General features: G+C 42.7%; 1 protein-coding gene across 1 annotated transcript in view; it reads left to right on the forward strand.

The window, feature by feature from the left end:
- casz1 (castor zinc finger 1) overlaps positions 1–17,835 on the forward strand; it is a 56,943-nt gene that overhangs the window by 22,633 nt on the left and 16,475 nt on the right. Inside the window, 6 exon segments of the mRNA XM_061681481.1 lie at positions 359–1,256; positions 2,792–2,857; positions 6,778–6,868; positions 11,315–11,479; positions 13,307–13,479; positions 14,939–15,807. Coding sequence (XP_061537465.1) covers positions 359–1,256; positions 2,792–2,857; positions 6,778–6,868; positions 11,315–11,479; positions 13,307–13,479; positions 14,939–15,807 — 2,262 coding nt within the window.

The raw sequence follows: 17,835 nt of genomic DNA on the forward strand, positions 1-17,835 counted from the left end.
TCGAATGAAAACGACATGCACAAAGATACTGTATGTTTTAACCCTGTTGTGTGAAGGACTTTGCCAGGTCTGAAATTATGAGTATATTTTCATTTATCAAATCATATTTGCATATTTCACACAGATATTTGTGATTTGCCTTATATGTACTTTTCCATCCTGGATCATAGTGGTATGAAACGTTTCGGTAAAGTAAAATGCTGAAATCTGATGAGCGATTGATGAATAGTATTGATGTATGTAATGACAAAGCATACAGTATGTCATTGCTATTCTTAAAGCTCAATAATGAAAAAAGAACATTTGAAAGCACTTGTAAAGATTTTATCTGTCACATTTGACCTTTCCGCTGTTTCAGGAGAAGCATCTACTCTCCGAGACTATGCAGCCAACACAATGAATGAATTTTTGGGAATGTTTGGCTATGATGACCATCATATGCGGGACGAGCTAAACAAGAAGCTCAGCTTTGAGAAGATCAAGGCCGCTACCTCAGACCCCTCATCCCTCAGCAGCGAAGAGGCCTCTCGGCGAGCCCGCTTCTCCAAATATGAAGAGTACATTCGAAAGTTAAAAGCTGGTGAGACTCTACCTTGGCCCATGCATGCTTCCCCACCAAAACCAGATGACCTCAACTCAAAACTGTCCCAAGACAAAAGTCCAACCATGCTCCAGACCTCCGGGGGCCTCCCAGCAGCTGAGGCTCACGTCTACCCCACAAGCTTGGATCACAAGCAGCAAGGAGGAGCTCCCCTGGCTGCCGCACAGCCATCTAATCCCTCTCACCTGCAGAACATGGCCTCCCGGGCCTCCAAGTATGACTTCTTCATTCAGAAACTAAAAATGGGTGAGAGTATACAGCCCAATGGTAATGCTTTTAAACGACCCTCCAAATATGACCTGGAAAACGTCAAATTCCTGAACCTTTTTAAACCGGGTGACGGCAGCCCTGACATGGGCGGGGCCATCGCCTTTAAGACTGGTAAAGGTGGTCGCCCTTCCAAATATGACATTAGAACAATCCAGAAGCTGATGCCGGGAAATCCCGAAGGCTCACTGATGCCCAACATCCTTGCAACCACACCGGGTAACCCTGGAGCTCCAGGTCTCCCCACCATTGGTGCAGCTGGGGCCAGCATTGCACCAGGACTCACCGTGGACCAGACGGGCCATATAAATTTCACCACATCTGACTACCTAAAGTCCAGCTTCTCCAAGACTGACTCCATCACCACTGGCACTGTGTCCTCCGTTAAGTAAGTCTGCTCACACCTTCCCCTTCGGTGAAGCGTATCTTACTTGCGTCCCTTTTCTATACATGCAAGGTCATGACGTGGTGGGAGTGTATCCCAACTTTACCCTGGATACACTATAGATAACCAGTTAATCACACGGTTGGCGCACAAATATACAGTACGCTACATTTACATGACCTTAGAGAAAGTCGTAATTTGTTTGTACGGCTTAAACTTAAGTCAGAGTTCACATTTAAGAAATCAGTGTATTACATCACGTATACAGTTATTTGAACCATACTGGAATCACAAGTGCATGCTCTGCAGTTCTTACCTCCAACTTAAGAAGAGTCGTGACCATTAAAATGAGATGGACAATACATACACCTAAAAGTTATTTTATCATTAAAAATATGTTTTGAAATAACACACATGGTGTAATACAAATGTAGGAAGCTCAGAGCTCTTTCTTCTTTACAGTTATTGCTTCTCAAAGGAGCTCCTGTGAGTTCACATACACTTGACTGCTACAGCGAGTCAGTTAGCCCAATGTAAAGGTAATTGCTACCTACGTGGAAGCCAACTGCACTGTAGTGTGAAATAGTGCATGGAGCCCAGTAGGATGGCGACATGATGAGTTGCGAAGTGTTTACTTGCCGTAGCGGCCCTTTGGAGACTGATTTAGCACAGTCATCGCAAAGTGACTGACTTGGTTCATTTTGGCTCGGTTGTAACAACTCTCCCTTTAATTACTTTGGAGTCACGGGGGCACATGCAACACTGTCTGCGGAGTGCACTTGAAAGCAACTGAACGAGAAGTATGCTTGTGTGCACTACCGGTACCAAACCAGTGTTTGATTAGTTTTAATCTTGTTTCTGGTTAGGTGAGAGCTATCAAAGGTAGCGTTCAGCGCCCTCAGGCACATCTCCCTCAGGGTCTGGCCTTGGTTGGATTGTGGCTCACAAGAGCTAGACGGTTGGCTAACTGACCCGTTTAGTGCAAGACATGGTCTGCCAGGACATCCTCCCCGCCGGGCCATATTAACCTCAGGTCATTCATTCCCCATGCGGCGCTTCACATGGAACTAAACGCTCCTCCTAAGGTGGACCAATGCTGTATTATAACTGTCATTCTACAGATAGAGCACTGCTACCATATAAAAGGGAAAGGTGAAAAACATCATATTCATTTAAATCCATTCAATGTTGTATCAGCTGGATAGCTGCATAGTCCCATAAACAGGAAAGAATTTTCTTCCACTACCCTATTATCCAGTTTTGCATATAAGCACTCACCAAAACACCCCCGTAAAAGATTAATGTCCTTTTTGCTCCTGCATTTCTCTTTTCATTGGCTGAAAGGCCATGCATCAAATGTGTGCTCCTTCCATCTCTGATTCATATGGCACAGAAAAACGCGGGTCTGCCACGAGAAAATGTGAATTGATAGTCGAAAGTTTCCACAAGAAAATATTGTGTCACTTTGTGTTTATTAACAACAGGCAGCCCAAACCTGCCATTAATCCTGTCCCTTTTGTGTTTCCTTCGGCAGTTAGGAATGGCCTGCCACCAGATAAACCTGCCAGCGACGACGTCAACCTCTACCAGAAATACATCGCCAGGTATGCAAATCCCTCTACGGCCCATGCTAAGCACCGCTGAAACAATACATCCAAACAGAGACAAAGCATTTCCCGTTCCACTGATGGTGTTTTATTCAGCGGTGTAACTAGATCCTCCTATGAAGATGCTCCCTGTGCAGTGAATTGATTGAGAAAAGACTTCAATTTATGTGGCGAGCTGGATGAAGGGTAATGAAAAAGATTGTGCCTGTGAGTGTAAATGTTGGAATACACTCCCTGAGTGTGTACCGGTATATGTGCTAAACCCTCCTTACAAAAGCTAATTATTGGGGTAGTTCATCTTTAACGCGACTATTAAAATGCATGTAAACACCTTAGTCTGACTTGAATTTGAATGATTAAGCTAACAGAAGAAGTGGAGCTTTTGCGCTAATATGACCAGTGCGTGCGCCACAGTCCCTCTCAACAAGCTTTGTCTCAAAAGCAGAATACAAGAAGCCAGGTTGATCAGGAAGAGGATGGCGAATGCCGAATCTGCCTTCATTCAACGCGCTTTTATAAACGGTTTACATGTGTATAATTTTGATAGAAGTAAGTGATACAAAAAAGAAGTCTGGGACGTATTTCAGCATCATCTGATGGTCTTGTGGAAAAGAGGGCAAATACTCATGCTCTGCTGCCAATAAAGCATTACCTCGACATTCACAGAGCCAGGTAACGTGGATGTGTGTTGTAGTCAAGACCGCATAAACCGAAACCAAGTGAAGTTCAACATTTAGTTATACTGTATCTGTAACTCAACATAATTCTGTTTTTCATGTGTTCTGTCAATGACTGACACAGAGAATATGTATGTAGGACTTTTATTTAGGTCTACCATTTATTGTTAAATGCATGACTCTTAAAAAAAAAAAAAAGTAAATCAGTGGCAAATGAAACCAGAACAAATTAGCCAAAGGGAGGTGTCTTTCAATGGCCATGGAACAATGCTTAACACCATACACCCCCCCCCCACCCACACACACACACACACACACGTTCGGGATTCATTTACAGCTGATGCTCAGGTGATTATCACTTGTTTGTTTATTCCGTCTAAAAAAGAAAGAAAAGCGGCATTTGAAAAGCCGAAGTGGCTTTGGTGTTAATGATTACTTCTCCAAGTCATAACATGAAGGGCACAAATCAAAGCCTTGGCACTGACACACACGCACATACACAAAACCTCTTCCTTGGACTGATTACATTTTGCAAGAAGATTTAATTAAGGAATTTTTAATGAGGCTTCTGCTGGCACTGCCAAGAACTGTTTTGATATTTGCACTGCATAATGCATAAAATTTGTCTAAACATCTCGGCAGTTGATGCACGGGGAGGCTGCAGATAAGCTCAGATACAGTTTCAATTTCCGTGTTGGGTTGGGTTGGAGGCAAAGAGAAAGGAGGGATGAAAACTGGGGAAAGGAGAGCTCATAAAAAGGGCAAATGTAGCACAGAATGGGAGGTGGAAGCGGGGGAGGGTCCTTCTGCAGCTAATGAGTGCACACAAGTAGTAAAACAAGCTTTGTACATGTGGTTTGCACCCAATCCTTGTAAAAAAAAAAAAAAAAAAAGTTATCTAATCTCCTCAACACAAAACATTTGACGCTTCCCTGGTAGTGTTTAGTCGCAGTTTTCCCTGTTGCTTTCATGCACCCACGAATTGCCTCGGCACTTTGATCTGTGTCTCTATTGTAACTGGAGATGCGCTGCAATCTCTGCATCGTGGCAATATTAATATTTAATCTGCAGCTGAATAGCAGCGGCCCATTAGGCCCCCTGACGCGGCAAGTGGGAATTGTCCAGAGGCAAAGTGATACAGCTGGGCAATGAGCAGAGGGGTGGGCCGCAGTCTCAGGGGGCTTTGTGTGTTCATAAGGATGTATGCACGTGAAAGAATAGTGTATAGAAAGCACAAATGTTTGGGACGTGTTGGCCTGATTGCTTTTCAAACGTCCCCCTCTATGTACCTCTAACACCATATTCCAGACACAAACCCGCTTTCACACGCATGCATGCAACTTAAAAAAAAAAAAAAAAAAAAAAAAGAAAAGAGTAGTGGATATAGCGTTCAATTAGCTTAATGAACTCTGCAAAGTGATCTGTAAATGCTGCTCTGGGATAATGTGAACAAGGAAAAAAACAGAAAGCGAGCAAAAAAAAATATTACTTAGTCCCCTTCACCCCCTCAAATACACAGGCACACACAGACACGCACACACACATTTCCTCCTCTCCTCTTGCACGAGCAGATGGAGTTCTTGGCAGCAGCAGTGCAATGTTTATTTGTGTGTTTTCACTGGTAATTGGAGGATTTTAACAGTCATCATCATCTGGTTTATAATCAGCGCCATAAAGTTGCTGTACTGTAGCACGCAGCAACCTTTTTCTATCTACCGCCACACTAGACAAGAAGAGACAGTAAGGGAAAGCTTTGTAGTAAAAGAAAAGAAACCCGGCATGACGTTTCTGCGTCTCTATATATAAGACCCTTTCCTCCAAAATAATACAATAATGACATCGATTTGACAAGTATTTTCACAGCGTCGAGACATAAAGCATCAGGGGGCTGCAGCGTGTGTAATAAGTGTGTCTTACGGCTGCGTTGGCAATAAATGGAGATAATTTGGCTGAAATTGGTGTGACAGACTGGTAAATTGTTGCAGCAGTGTATGGAGTGGGCTGTGAGCATCGGTACTTTGAAGGTGAGATGAGCGTCATGCCTTTGAAAACTCGCTCACCTGTTTTATTGCGCCTGCTTTCACTGTTGACAGGCTCTTTGATAGCTTTTATTGTCACACATCTGTCCTAAATTGAAGACCCCTCCTAAACCTGCTCTTATGGCAAGGGGGGGGGGGGGGATCATACAAAAAAAATAACAATATAGATCATGTAAGGGGTCATAGGCAAAGTGCAGAGGCCTGGCTGAGTTTCGCTAAAAGCAAACATTTAAGGTTTGAATTATAGACGTTTGCATTCTCCTATGCGAAGATGTTCTCTTCTTAAGCAACATGCAAGTCACCTTGCTGTTGAAATCAGGACAGAAACATTGCTCATTTTAAGGTCCACTGATCCAACCCATCTTCATCTCCATGCTGACTTACTCGCAAGCTCCATTCCCACCTCTGCAACATACTACTGCAGAAGTGTAGTCGAATTTTGCAAAGGATACCCATTACATTGTATTTTCTACATAGTTAAGGGTGTCTATTTTTGGTTTTCTTTTTGTGGATTGTGGTTATGCAAATTGCATACAATATTATTCTGCCAACAAGCCCCACGGCACATGTGTATTGTCACACCGCGCCCTTTGTTTTAAGACAAACCACATTAGCACTTTGAGAATGTGATACAATTGAATTTATTTGTAATGCACAATAATCTCAGAAGAAATTAATCATTTTCAGCTCATTGCTCCCCACAAATGATAATTATTTTTGCTCTTTTTATCATTCTCATTATTACTGATTTGCCTTTTACCTTAGTGTCTGAATTGATCAGTATTTTAATTTTTCGTCACGGATGATGTAACCTGTCAAATGTTCTTTTTCAGGGCCAAAGTGGAAAATGGTGACAGTAGTAAATTCAGTCCACAACCATGTAGTTTGTCCAAGTAGTTGCCATATAATATCCACACTGGATTTAGTTTTGTATGCAGTTTGGGTAACCACACGGATAAATGATGCTTTGTTCGTGACGTTTGCTGTGTATTTTTCTGGAGGACGATGTTACTACGGGTATTTCCATATGAACGAAGAGCTCATGCAGGCTTAGCAATACTGTTGTTGCCGGAAAATAGTCCCCTTCCAACATAATATACAGCGTAACTTTCCTTCAAAATTCATACTGAGTTCTAATTTCTTCTTTAATCAAAATAATTGACTTTTTGTATGTGGCTCTTGTGTGTTGTTTATTTTTCAGGTTTTCTGGAAGTCAACACTGTGGCCACGTGCACTGTGCCTACCAGTACAGGGAGCACTACCACTGCATGGACCCTGAGTGTAACTACCAGGTGAGCGTGAGTAATTTATCACTTTTTGAACAACACTCAATGACACGTTTAATGTTGGCTTAACATGTATACAATACTGCTCTCCCACTTGATAGAAACATGTTAAAAGTTTGAAGAACTAAATGTGAGTTTGGAACAAAGTGGTCTTCCTTTAAACATTTTGTTGTTCAGTCATGAAATGAAAAGGAGACATGGCTTGACAAACAGTGTGATGTGTCATCTTTTCATTATTCATCACATCCTACCAAATTTTAACTAATAATAAGTTTGTTAGCCTGTGGTTTTCCAAACAAAGCATTGTTCCGTTCGCAAGTATCCTCTGGCAACTACTGTTCCGTGCTTGAAATGTTTTTTTTTTTGGTTTTGTTTTTTTTTATCTGTTATTTATTTACCAGTATGTATCATTTAAAAATGTGCCACTGGCAAAGGCTTGTCTCTCATCCAATTTCTTCCTTAACCATATCCTTGTCATGCATGGTGCAGGAAGGAGACAAAATAATGCAAAATAAATCGCCTTTTCTTGGTGAATTTGTCAAAAATGTCCATACACCTCCGCTCTGTATCATTTTGTAAATGAAGCCACCAAAGTGTTTTTTGTTGGCCACTGATCAGAAGAGATTAGCTCTCAATAAATATTGGTTAAGAGGTGGAAAGCGTTAAAAGACCCAATCTCTCAGGTTCCTGCTTCACAGTCTGACGAGCCGCACGCTGGGAGGAATACAAAATACAAAATCATTCCATGTCATCATTTAGAGCAGGGCTGTCAAACACATTTTCGTCACCGGCCACGTTGTAGTCACGATTTCCCTCTGAGGGCCGTAACAACTGTGAAACCATATAAATGGTTAATCGCTCATATTATTGCCTATACACAACAAATAGATGAATAACCAATTCTGAAATCAGAAGTCAACAGTAACATTATTCATTACATATGACAATTTAAAATGTTGATACAGATTTTAGCAAGAATCACAGGAGTTGAGGCACACGATTTGCTTTCGCGGGCCACATACAATGATGTGGCGGGCCGGATCTGGCCCCTGGGCCTTGAGTTTGACACCTGTGAGTGTTAGTTCGGGTTATCACGGCAATTTCCACACTAGGGCCCTCGTTCCTCCGCCTCTTCTACTCAAATATTCTCTGCAAGGCACGGTGGGTGTCAATTCCCTGAAAAGGACAAAAAAAAACAGGCAAGCAGTGATGAGCAGTCCCTTTCGAAGTGGTAACTCATGAAATGACACACACTCCTGGAATATTATCCCACTGCCAGCCTCTGGCCCATTGGCTGAGTCTTAACATTCTCCTTTCATGGGCTTGTACATGAGGGACAGTGTGTGCATCTTGCCACACTAGTGGGAATCCTAAAATAAATTGTAGCGAGTGGCTCCCAACCTTCATCACCACTCGACTGAAAATGAGATCTTTTCCCCAGTCAGCTCTCTCCGTGGCCTATTTTGGACGCCTTGATGGATCGAATGTACAGCGACTGCATTACCACTCACCTTCCGGTCCACATCAGACTGACGCTCAGACATGAGCAAAATATTTTTCCCAGGAAAATTCTGAAAGAGCTGAATATTAAAAATTTGAATGAAGTCTTTGCTCTTTGAGTCAAACAAACAAACAAATAATAATAAGTGGTGGGAAACGGGCCAAGAGCGATGAAGAGGCGCTTTTTTAATATTTTGTGCATGAGTGGAACACACAACACAAAGCAATTAGCCTACTTTGTAGGAGCAATTAGTTGCTTTTCAAAACGCTTCTTTCTGATGTTTTTTCCCCTCAACTGGAGATGAATATGGATTGAAGACAGAAGTGTCTCATTGATTTGCACGTCTCCCGTTACAGTTTCTGTTACATCAGCTTAAGGCCAATTACAGCAGATTTTGTTGCTGCGGGCCTCTGAGGAGTCGCTTTTCTGCTTTCTAACTGCTGCATGTGGGAGGTATCATTTATTTAGTCATTTTAGATGTGAGGTCTCTAAGCGCATGCACTCATCATAAACGACAGCAAAAGCAAGTGTTCATAAATTGAAATTCCACTTTCAGCAATTGAACGTGAAACCTTATCCCTGCAAATTGAAAGGAAAAATATCCTTTTTGGCGGGATGGCTCTTTCATTTATCTTCTTTTTTTTTTTACACCCTACCACTACATACAATGCTATTTTATATTGAAAAAAAACACACATAAGTTGAATAATTTGTGTTGAGTGGGTTCAAAATAAAAATAAAACTCCTCGCTATGACTGTATCTGTTATATATAGCACAAAATGCAATTATCACTTTAAAAAGTACCTACAGTTGAAGCCAGATGTTTAAATACCTATCTAAAAAGACGCCTACGCTTCAAAGACAGAAGTTTACATCCATTTCATTAGTATTTCGGTACCATTGCCTTTAAACTGTATGACTTGGGTAAAATGTTTTGGATATCCTTTCGCAAGCTTCTCACAATAATTGGCAGGAACGTTGGCCCGTTGCTCCTGAGAGAAGTGGTGTCACTGAGCCAAGTTTGTAGGCCACCTTGCTCGCGCATGCCTTTCCAAGTCTGCCCATACATTTTCAACAGGATTGATGGCCACTCCAAAACATTGACTTTGTTATGCTTAAGCCACTTTGTAACCAGTTTGGTAGTATACGTCATTCTCCATTTGTGCCCAAGCTTGAACTTCCTCGCTGATGTTTTGAGACGTTGCTTCAGTATTTTTACATAATGTTCTTTCCTCATGGCAAAATCTATTTTTTGAAGTGCACCAGTCCCTCCACTAGTGAAACAACCCCCGCAACATGCTATTGCCAGCCCTCGTTTTGTTGGGATGGTGTTCTCAGGCTTGTAAGCTTCCCTCTTTTTCCTCCAAACATAACGATACTCATTATGGCCAAACAGTTCAATTTTAGTTTCACAGGACATAATAATAATCATCATAATCATAATAATAATGCATTACAGTTACGCAGCGCTTTTCTAGGAGCTCAAAGACACTTTACAATTTCACACATTATTCATTCACTCCTCAGTCACTACCTGATGGTGGTTAAGTTACTTGTGTAGCCACAGCTGTCCTGGGGCAGTCTGACGGAAGCGTGGCTGCCGTTCTGCGCCGAAAGCCCCTCCGATCACCACCAAACATCCGACCACATTCATTCGTAGATTAAGTGTCTTGCCCAGGGACACAACAACAACATGCTCGGTGATACGAACTGGCGACAATCCAGTTACAGGTTGTGCTCTTACCCTCTGCGCCACACCGCCCACAATATGTCTCCCAAAATGAAGGTCTTTGTCCCTGTGTTCATTTACAAACTGTTTCTTGTGGAGTGATGGTTTTTTCCTGGCATGGTGGGCTTTCAGTCATGTCGGTACAGTACTCGTTTCACTGTGGATAAGGACATAGTCTTACCAACTTGAGCCAGCATCTTCACAAGGTCTTTTGCTTTTGTTCTTGGGTTATATTTTGGGCCAAAGCACGTTCATCTCTGGGACACAGAACGCGTCTCCTTCCTGAGCAGAATGATGGCTGGGCATTCCAGTGGTGTTTATACTTCTAATTGTTTGAACAGATGAATGTGGCACTTTCAGGCATCTGGAAATTGCACCCAAGGATGTACCAGACTTGTGCAAGTCCACAGTTCTCTTCCTGAGGTCTTGGCTGATTTCTTTTAACTTTCCTATGATGTTATACAAAGAAGCAGTATGTTTCAGGTGTGCCTAGTAGAATTACATTGACAGGTGTGTCTCCAATTAACTCAAATGTTGAAGCTTCTGAAGAAATTACATCATCATCTGGGTTTTCCCAAATTGTTTAAATACATAGTAATCTCACTGTATGTAAACTTTCCACTTTAACGAAAGTAAGGAAAAATTGCCTAAAAGATTTTGGGCTAATCGTAGTTGACCTAAAACAGGAATACTTGAGTTGATTTCATGTCAGACAGTGAGGGGGGGGGGGGAAAGCATGTATTTTTATATACTGTATGTCAACATCTGGTTTCAACTAAATAATGAGTTCTTTACACATGTTAATGGGGCCTGAAGGCCACTAAAAGCAAATGGAAGTTAAAAACGTATGATATTCACAAGAACTTCGCTATATGAGTGTATGTTTTGAGTAACAGGAAACGAAATCAACAGGCAGTGTTTGTGGAAACTTAACATGTTAAAGCTTCTGTCGGAGTGCATACATATAGACTGCCTGCACTTGGAGAGGACACATGTAGAGGAAAAAAAAACATATTTTGAGGCAATCCTGACCCCCTCTATTCCCCATCATAACTCCCGGGCCCCCATCCCTCAAATGCCAACTGTCCGCTGCATGCTGCAGCTGCTGTTTCCACCAAGATAAAGTGACATGTGGCTTATTCTGTGCCTGGTTTAAATAAACACTAACTCGTTGCTTTACATTCTCCCCCATGCCACCGCCACCCTTCCTTCCCATTGCAGAGGTTTACCAGTAAGCAGGATGTGATCCGGCACTACAACATGCACAAGAAGAGGGATAACTCCCTGCAGCATGGTTTTATGCGCTTCAGCCCTCTGGATGACTGCAGCGTCTACTACCACGGCTGCCACCTCAATGGCAAAAGTACACATTACCACTGCATGCAGGTACATAGCAACAACAAGTAAACACCTGCAAACAAGATACACATGCTTGCACATTCTTGCAAAGTCTTGTTTGGCCTGACATCTACAGTTAAACAAATATGATCCAAATGTCAACTTCAATTTGTTGACTGAGTCTCTTTTAACTGTAAATGACACAAGAAAACACTGTAAGAAATAGATTTATAATTGGAAATAGATTTCCGATTTTTTTTACATTTTGAAAATTGATAATATATCCATGCCAATCCTTTGCAGCATTATAAAGGATCCTTTGCAACAGTATTTGAATAAACTCAACATTTACAACATTAGAGTAGATATGCCTGTATTGAGATGGACTGAATAATTCAAAGCATGGAACTTTGTCAAATGAAAATGAAATGATGAAGTAAATACTATTTTCCAAACTGATATCTCTTAAAAGTAACTTTTCTTCCTGTATTTCTTGTAATTTCAAGTTTTTATATCATCAATAACAATTCACTTTACCTCAGAATTTCAGAAAGTGAATTAATTTAGACCTTACCTAAAGGTATACATCAAATTGATATGTATAAATACTTGTATTAGTTAATTGTCTTTATTTTCTGTAAACTTCCTTGCTAAAATGATTTTAGAAGAGAAGCTCATCAGAATTTAGTAGGATTTTGTGCAAAAGACATTTTGGCTCTTTTTAAAAAAAAAAAATAATGTTGATGAAACTGAGCAATTCAGTATGGACTCTATAGCTATAAAGAGAGGTTCGACACCATTATGTGGTGTTTGCAGTGAAGCACATAAGTACTGTTATGTTCCATTTCGAACATAATATAGTTATGTAACTTTTTGAACAATTTCCTATTGCGTTTTTGGAGAGCACATGCTGCAATAGAAGCTTTAAGACAGCAATTCCAGAATCAAGACAGTTAAGATAGGACAGCAAAGTTATGTATCGTCTTGATGAAGACAATGAGTCACTCACTTTAGCAACAAAAGGACACCCCCACGCTCTTTTCCATCCACACCGAGGCGTCTTAAAGAATCTGTACTCAAGTGAACGACAGAATTCAAGATTGAAGATTAAAATTGATGCACACACGCAAGGCAGCTGCTCCCACCTCTTCGCCCCTCGCTCCTTAATTGGCCTGGATGAAATTCAGTTCCGTGTTTATGTAAATGTGCACATTCTTCATGTTTTAGTACCAGGCAAAAGGTTAAAAATTATCCACCCATCTGGATTTGTTTAATTTTTTTAGCACATCTGCTTAATTTCATTGCATCATTTTGCTTTTACTTGTCCTTACCAGTGGAGGATGTGCTTAAGACAGACTTTTTTTTTTTTAACTGTGTCATTGTGATTAGGACATTTCAGCTCTTGTATTAACAGTGCTGACAAGCTGCAGATGTAGGCATAGCATGCTGGATTTAGGGGTGAAATCCAGGGTGGCATTTATTTATTTTTTTTGGTCTATGTTTGAATCCATGCCCATTTTGTAGACAAATGCCAGTAATGATGTAGTGTATGTTTGCTGCTTTTAATTCAAACATCACCATTGGCCAACTACCATCACCTTCCCCTGTTAGCCTGAAGGGTTCAACTTTAGACGTCATGCTCCCACCCTGATAGAGTGTTACAGTAAATTTGTGGTGAGCTCAACCTCCAAATGTGAGAGGAAAGTACTGTAGTATCAGGTGCCTCTTGCTTCACTTTCAATAGCAAACCACAAATTAAATGTTGAACATGAGAACTATTTCTCAGCCATTTTCTTAACCACCAAAAGACCTTCCTTCTTTGACACTTCTCACAAAAGGAAATCCGGCGGGTCGCTCTTTGTCTCTGCTTGGCAGGTGGGCTGTAGCAAGGTGTACACCAGCACCTCAGATGTCATGACCCATGAAAATTTCCACAAAAAGAACGCCCAGCTGATCAATGATGGCTTCCAGAGGTTCCGTGCGACTGAGGACTGCGGCACAGTCGGGTGCCAGTTTTATGGCCAGAAGACGACGCACTTCCACTGCAGGTGACATTTGGCAAATTAAATCCATTTGTATTTGTATGTTTTGCTCTTCTTTTTATTCATATTAATCTCGCATAAAGAGGAAGCCAAACCAATATTGTAAAGGGGTGTGGCCTTGGACTGAGGAAGAAACAGTTTTTGTGGCAATTGAAAAGAAACGAAAGTCATCTTCTTCTGCTTCACTTTTTCAGCTTTGTAGTGCACAATGTCCCAGCCTAGTGGACTGGAGTTGAACATTATTGACCGCAACTGGAAACAGCTCTTCACATTGACAGTAGGACAAGGCCCAATTTGTTTTAACAATAGAACAAGGTCACAAAGGCTTAAAGTCCCTGTAAAGTGAGAATACGCCTTCTAAATTCAGCACACCCCAGATTGTTGTTACAAATCGGACTAAATTTGAAGTATTAAAAATAAGTGCATGACATAAAAGTACATAAAATCTGACTTCAAAATCATGACAAATCAAGCCCTTCTCTCTGTTCACAAATGCTGTGGGCATGTCCGCTGAATGCGCTGAAAAAACACCCGTTCAACTGTTAACTGTCAATCGAACACCACTAACTACAACCTGGAGAGATGGATACTATTTCGTCTACCATCTTTCATATGCCTGCACATATCTAAATGTTTGTCGCCGAAACTATATCCACCTAAAGCCTCCAGTGGCTGGAATGTATCCCCCCAGGTTGTAACGGGGCTTTTCCACGTCGCAACCATGAAACAGCCACACCAGCCCGACACCCCGGCCCACACACTGGCGAAGTTGAACTTTTTTGTTCAACTTCGCCAGGTGGTTGAACCACCTCCCCTCCTTACTCTTCCATGTTTCTCTGTGTGATGTGTGCACGGTCATGACTGACAACCGAGGTGCTGTAAAATGCCTACGCCAGCCTGAAACAACTGGTCCACACGGAGGCTGTCAAGTCAAAGTAACTGGAGTCCTTACACTTCAACCTTTCTCTGCGTGAGGTGCATGCACTCACAGCTGAGAATGAGGCGCTCCAAAGTGGCCGCTCCAGCGAACTATCAGAAGGAAAGAGGCATTTTCGGGGTGTAGGCATGACTAGCTAGATGTTGCACTCGCGTCGGATAACTTCTGGTGCGAATGAAGGCATTCGAGTTCTTATATAGTGGGGGAGGGGCGACTCATGCCAGGGCCCAAGTGCATCACTGGGCTCCTATATATATATATAATATATATTTTCCAAAAAATCTGGAAAACTGAAATAGTGAAATTCACAAATCTCCACAATTTAGTACGACATCGTTAGATACTCTGTATTTCTCAGTCTTTCGCTAGGTGAGCCACTACCTGGCAATTGACAACCAAACAGACCTACTGAGGCCCACTTTGCAGTTTGCCTACAGCAAACAGTCTTGGAACGTCTCCCTCTGGCAAGCGGTGGCGACGTGTCAGTTTGCTTCTCTAACCATCTTTTTATATTCCTTCTTTCCTCAGGCGTCCCGGCTGTACGTTCACCTTCAAGAACAAGTGTGATATTGAGAAGCACAAGAGCTACCACATCAAGGATGACGCCTATGCCAAAGATGGCTTCAAGAAGTTCTACAAGTATGAAGAGTGCAAGTATGAGGGCTGCGTGTACAGCAAAGCTACCAACCACTTCCACTGCATCCGCTCGGGCTGCGGGTTCACCTTCACCTCCACCAGCCAGATGACCTCCCACAAGCGCAAACACGAGCGCCGGCACATCCGCTCCTCTGGCGTCATGGGCCTCTCTTCCGCCTTCCTGGCCCCAAAAGATGAGCCTGAGGAATCCAGCAACGATGACCTGATGGACTTCTCGGCCATCAGCAGCAAGAACTCAAGTCTGAGTGCCTCGCCCACCACCCAACAGTCCAGCACTGTATCCCACCTCATGGCCACACCCACTACTGCTGTCTCCTCCTCCTCGTTGGTGGGCCTCACCCTCAAGCCTACGCCCTCGCTGCCCAGTGTGGGCCAGCGTATGTCCAGCCTGCTGTCCCAGGCCCTGCCGAGCAACATGCCGGTGGCCCTCTCGCTGTCCAACAGCACCATGGCTGCTTCCAACCCCTTCTACCCACTCATACCCAGGTTGCCTCTCCAGCCTCCTCCACATGCTGCTGGCCTGTTATCAGCTGTCTCATCCGAGGCCCATTCCATGCCCACCGACTCGCTGACCCAAGGCTGTTCTACAGTGGGGGCGGACGGAGCCATGGCTTCGACCCCGTCCTCCTTCTCCAGCTCCTCCATCATGGAGAGGATCTCAGCCAGCAAAGGTCTGATATCACCCATGATGGCAAGGCTGGCTGCTGCTGCTCTGAAGCCTTCCAACGGACCAGATGCAGGTCAGTCCCTTCAACAGTGGTCCTCTGTGCAATCACCAATCTCAAGATTATTTACCCCAAAATTGACTCGGAAGCTTTAATGGGAGTAGGAGATAATTATTGGACTCAAATGAAACTGTCTGGACAAAAGTGCCAAAGTCCATTGGCCACAAGGGTCCCCCACTATGAAGGGCAACACTCATTCTTAAAGGGACATACCAGAAGCATGTTCTTCTGCTCTGGGCATGTTGTTGAGTTGATGATGGTTAGTGAGATACCCATAATGCATTTGGAGATAAATGCGTTGACAGAGCAGAGTAGAGCCTGTAAAATTCTTTTATGATTCTCAGCAAAAGGGGGGAGGCGAACTCCTGGGGCCTGTGTGGAGGGTGGTTCCTCATCATCAGCCCTCTTATCTGTGTCTGCGCTCGTTCCAAGCAAATGGAGGTGGAATCAAATTAAGCGGTGGGAAAAAAAAAAAAAACAAGAACAAAAATTCATGTTTTTTTTTTGTAAGCCATGCGAACTGAATTCTGGGGGACAAAAAAACAACAGAAATCAGTCAAGCAGAAATGACAGCTGAGATTTTCCTCCTTCCATTATTACCAAATCGCAGACACAATTGCACGCATCAGCAAAGAGACGCTTTTTGAAATTCCCACAAAAACATGTCAATATCAATTTAGCACAAACAGACTCCACATACATTTTGAGAGGTAATTGTCGTGTTTGTGTTTATCATATTATGCTCAACCAAGCCCGTAAAAATGAAAATAAAATAGAAGTGAAAGCGTTTAATTGATAAAGAACCGTACAGCGCTCTCTTAAATGTTGTCACAGTGGGACATCCTGTGCTGAGCCAGAGCAGGTGGGGTGCAGATAGAGATTGCGGGCTGCAAGGGAGAGCGTGTCCGGATGTTGAGACTGGGAAGGATTACAATTCCTGGTGGTGCTCCCTGGGAGATCATCGGAGCGCCTGCTCCGGGGGGCTGAGCCGAGCCCAGGCTGTCAGGCTGAGCTCCACCTCTGTGCTTCCAGCAGGTAGTCATAATTGCTGGGAAGGGGCCCCTGCTGAGGGCGGGGCCGCCACAGATGGTGCCTTCTTTATGGCCCAGAGAGAGGCTGCAGCTCACATCTCTCTGCTGTTTAACATCCAACATGTTTAACATATATTGTAAGGTTTAGTACAAACACAGGATGGGGGTTAGCTGTGGTTTTTGCTTCTTGTATTTGTCTCATCAATGTGTGATTTCATGGCTAAAATGCAGGAGGAAGTGGTTTTTGGCAAGTCAATGTAAAAGAAAAGTCAATGTTCTCATGGCTATTTTCATTGAGGCTTTTTCATGCTGCCTTTACAATATAAAAGTGAGTCTTTTTTTTCTTTTACTTTCCCTGTTTTTAATTAATGTTCCTCTCTAATTTACCCTTGCATGTTTTGCCCAGAGATTCGTGCAAATGAAAGGTTTACTAATTAGACACGCAGTACAAATGATCTTTCACAAGCTCTGTATCTTATCCAGAGCAATTACATGGCAGTACATTATTCCTGGATAATTTCAGAAAGAAGCTGCTTTGAGTCAAAATCATTTGTACGCTCTCTTTAGGAAAAAAAAAAAAAAAATGATTTGAAACAGAACAAGAGATGTTTGCACTTTCATCCCCCCTAAACAGTCAATTTATCCTCTGAAATTCTGAAAGAATTCTTTAATCTTCCTGGTGATCATGTGTTGATCACATAGCGAATGGCTTCTCTTTAAAGTCGCCTCTCATTTGGGCTGATTTAATTGTCAGTGACAAGGCTGGCTAGTTAATTTTGTGCGCGCTCTGATCAAGTTGGGGGTAGGGAAGGCTGGACTTTCCAAGCCATCATGACCTCAAAGTCGAGATAAAATTATGACTGTATTATTCTTGAGTGCCGCCCACCCCCCGCCTCCAATCCCCTCAAACCACAGCCATTGTCAAGATGAACTGACATTGACACTTGCCCATCTCCGAGCTTTTAGCTGACAAGGCCCAAGACTGGCCTTTCTACTTCTATTCTGCCTGATA

Source organism: Phycodurus eques, chromosome 1 (assembly GCF_024500275.1).
Source record: "Phycodurus eques isolate BA_2022a chromosome 1, UOR_Pequ_1.1, whole genome shotgun sequence".
NCBI classification, from domain to species: Eukaryota; Metazoa; Chordata; class Actinopteri; order Syngnathiformes; family Syngnathidae; genus Phycodurus; species Phycodurus eques.